Source organism: Elephantulus edwardii, unplaced genomic scaffold (assembly GCF_000299155.1).
Source record: "Elephantulus edwardii isolate Elephantulus edwardi_28Jun2011 unplaced genomic scaffold, EleEdw1.0 scaffold00021, whole genome shotgun sequence".
NCBI classification, from domain to species: domain Eukaryota; kingdom Metazoa; phylum Chordata; class Mammalia; order Macroscelidea; family Macroscelididae; genus Elephantulus; species Elephantulus edwardii.
This window is the reverse complement of record NW_006399771.1, coordinates 25,803,521-25,807,396: the sequence shown is the minus strand read 5'-3', so window position 1 is coordinate 25,807,396 and position 3,876 is coordinate 25,803,521. Positions and strand designations below refer to the sequence as shown.

The window sequence follows — 3,876 nt, the reverse complement described above, 5'->3', positions numbered from 1 at the left end:
TAGCACAATTAAATGTTCTGGGATTCCCATTCTTCTCAGAGTCAGCTACAGTTTGTTATGATCCACACAGTCAAATGCCTTTGCATAATCAATGAAACACAGATAGACATTCTTCTGGTATTCTCTGCTTTCAGCCAAGACCCATCTAACATCAGCAGCAATATCCCTAGTACCACAACCCCTTCTAAACCTAGCCAGGACTTCCGGCATCTACATAGCTGCTCTAAAGGAGAAAGATGAGCAGTCTCCTCTCGTGTCATTTTCTGCCTCTGAAAGCCTGTGGTGGGTCAGCTATGAGTTTGTTCCAAACCAGTGGTACACAAAACCAGCAATGTTAAATATAATTCCATTTGATGGTGTGATAAATTCTTTATTAGGCAGTCTTTTCTATATTGAAAATAAACTCTTACAGACCAAGTTTTCTTAGTGATATTGAAAGAGTAAATTTATCTTCTTGAATTACTATTTTACTTTTATGACTATACTATTTCTTCCTTTGTTCAACTAAAAAAAGAGTAATAAAAAATCACACACAAAGAATGCATGGATTTGGTTTCCTGGGGTTTTTTTAAAACACAAAACAGACCAACCAAAAACATAAAATAACTTTTTTTTTCTTAAAGCTTCTCTTTTGTTTTGTAGTTACCTGTGGCAGATTCCATTAACCATTGTGGTAGGAAATAGAAGCCATGTATCTTCAGAAGCAATTATTTGGGTGTCTAACAAATCAGGTAAATATATATATTCTCCCCTGTGGAACAATTTGGTTTCTGATAATTGTTTAGCAACTTAACCTTTGGTTTTAGGTGTTATATCAAATGTGAATAAGGACAAATTAGAAAAAGAAGGTGAATAAATTAGAAGGAATAACTGGATGCTTTTAGTATAATTTCTAACTGTGGTAATTTCACTCTGTAATTTTTGTTTATTTATTCCTTTACTGGTGAGGAAAAAATTGTAAAATGTTTTTGTGGTGCTACTCATACCTGCTTTAAGCTCTTTTAATTTTCTAATCACTAAAGTAATTAAAATCTAAGCAGGACTTCTCCACCAAACCAGTATCTCGAATACTGAAACCCAGACCACAATTTTTAATCCCATTTCCTTACCTTCTCATTACCAAACTGTCTTTTTAATGGATGAGAGAGGCAATATCCCTTGTAGAATTAAATTATTATTGGTCTAAAAGGGAGGGCCCTTGATAGTTCATCAAATTATATCCTACGTAAGGTCAAACATCAAAGAAAAGAGAAGGATGAGAGTCTATTTTCTTGCTGTCAACTCTGCCATAGAGTGGAATGTGATTCATAGAGATCACCTAAGGACAGAGGGGAATTACTCTATTCTGGCTTCCAAAGCTGTAAATACTTTCAGAAGTTGACTGCCATGTCTTTCTCCATGGAGCAATGTAGGTTTGAACTGCCAGCTTTTTAGTTAGCAGCTGAGGATACTAAAAACAGCCACACTATCAGTTCTTATATTTTAATGAAGAAAATGGGCTATTTCAAAACATCAACAGAAAGCTGGTTCTTAAATCCCATATTAACTCTTTGTACTAGATCATGAATCAAGTTGTTTTATTTTATTTTCTATAGTGGCTGGAGAAAAATAGTCGATTATCTTCTTTTATGCAATGATTATTATGATGATCAAATTTGTTTATAATTATTGTATTTACTCCTTTCTCATGTGCTGTTATCTTAGTATGTCACAAGCATTATATGGAACATGCACTAATCTTTTGTTGTTGAACTAAGATGAGGTATAAAGAAATAAACAAATGAATAAACAAATACTTGTGTCCCATTTTGAGTAGTGCGGATAGGTGAGATTTAAGTATTCAAATAAATACATACCTGTATACAAGGAAATTAGAAGCAGGAGTGGCATCCACTTCCTAAACAACATGCCTCTAGAAACTATGAACTTTGATCATTATAGAGAGGCTTTAGGCATTTTGTTCATAGGGTCACTATGAGTCATGCTCCACTCAAAGGCAGTCAACAACAACAACAACAATGTAAAAGGAAAAGTGCTTAAGGCATAATCTAATCTGCTTATCAGTAGTATAAACATTTGTAGCTTCAGGTAGTTTTTCATAAAGTATTTTGTGCTACTGTCTTTTTAATATATAATAGCATATTTTTATAAAAATATTTTGTTTTAATTTGTGTATAAAATATTCATATGTAAAGTGTAGATGATTCATGTATCATATGATTATTGATGCTATGCAGGGAATGAAAAACAGAAGAACAGTGTAGCATTCATAGTCAAAAAGTCAATTTCAAATTTTATCCAGAAATACAATGTTGTGAGTGATAGGGTAGTATCCTTACACATACAGATAATGTCTTGTTATTCAAGTATATACTCCTACATCTGGTGCTAAAGAGGAAGAAATTGAGAATTTTTACCAAATATTCAGTCAGAATGTGTTAATGACAATTGGTGACTGGAATGCAGAAGTAGGAAACAATGAAGAAGAAACAGCAGTCAGAAAATATAAGCTTGACAATAGAAATGAGGCTTATATAGAAGATTTAATTTTGCATTACAATGATTTATTCCTTATGAATACTTTTACTAAAAGACACAAAAGACAACTTTATACATGGATTTCCTTCAATGGGCTGTGTAGGAATGAGATTGACTACATTTGTGGAAGAAATCTTTGGAGAAGCTCAATATCAGCAGTCAAAACTAGGCCAAGGGCTGACTGTGGGTCAGATCATCAATTGATCTTATGCATGTTCACATTGAGCCAAAGAAAATAAGTCCACAGGAATCAAGCTATGATCTTGGACCAATTCCGTTGGAATTTCATGATCATATCAAGAATAGGTTTGAGGCATTGAACACCAATGATAGAAAACCAGATTAGTTGTGGAATGATATCAAGGATATCATCCATGAAGAAAACAAAAGGTCATTACAAAAACAGAGGAGAAAGAAAAAACCAAAATAATGTCAGAAAAGACTCTAAAGATTACACTGGAATGTCACGAAGCCAAATCTAAAAGAAAACATGTCAAATAATAGAGCTGAACAGATGATTTCAAAGAGCAGCTTGGGAGGACAAAACAAAATATTATAATGGAATATGTAGAGAACTAGAATTGGAGAATAAAAAGAGAAGAGCTCACTCTGAATTTCTGAAAATGAAGGAACTGAAAAATAGAGTTAGGCCTCGTGTCACAATGTTAAAAGATGCTATGAGCATTGTATTAAATGACCTAGAAAGTTAAAAAAAGAGAGAGAGAGAGAGAGAGAGGGAGAGAATACAAAGAGTCACTGTACCAGAAAGAATTGACACTGAAAAATTTCAGAAAGTACCATATGAACAGGAGCTAATGGTAATTAAAGAAGAAGCTGCCTTGAAAACACTGGCAAAAAATAAGGCCCCAAAAGTTGAGGGGATACCAATTGACATGTTTCAATTAACAGATGCAGCCTTGAATGCACTCACTAATCTGTGCTAGGAAATTTGGAGGATACCCATCTGGCCAATAGATTTGAAGAGGTCTATATTTGTTCCTAATCCCAAGAAGGGTAATATGACTGTGGACATTATCGAACAGTATCATTGATATCAAATGCTAGCAAAATGCTGCCAAAGATCATTCAAAAATGGCTGTAACAGAACATAGATAGGAAATTGCCAGAAGTTCAAGCAGGATTTAGAAGAGGCCGTGGCACCAAGGACATCATTGCTGATGTCAGATGGATCCTGGCTGAAAGTAAGGAATACCAGAAGCATGTCTTATTTATGCTTTATTGACTATGCAAAGCCATTTCACTATGTGGATGATGACAAGTTGTGGCTTGCTTTGAGAAGAATGGGAATCCCAGGGCACTTGATTGTGCTCATGAGGA

At 34.3% G+C, this 3,876-nt stretch overlaps 1 protein-coding gene across 1 annotated transcript in view; it reads left to right on the top strand.

The window, feature by feature from the left end:
* Positions 1-3,876, top strand: part of TRHDE (thyrotropin-releasing hormone degrading enzyme) — a 789,161-nt gene that overhangs the window by 618,255 nt on the left and 167,030 nt on the right. The window contains 1 exon segment of the mRNA XM_006882565.1: positions 643-731. Within this exon segment, the coding sequence (XP_006882627.1) occupies positions 643-731 (89 nt within the window).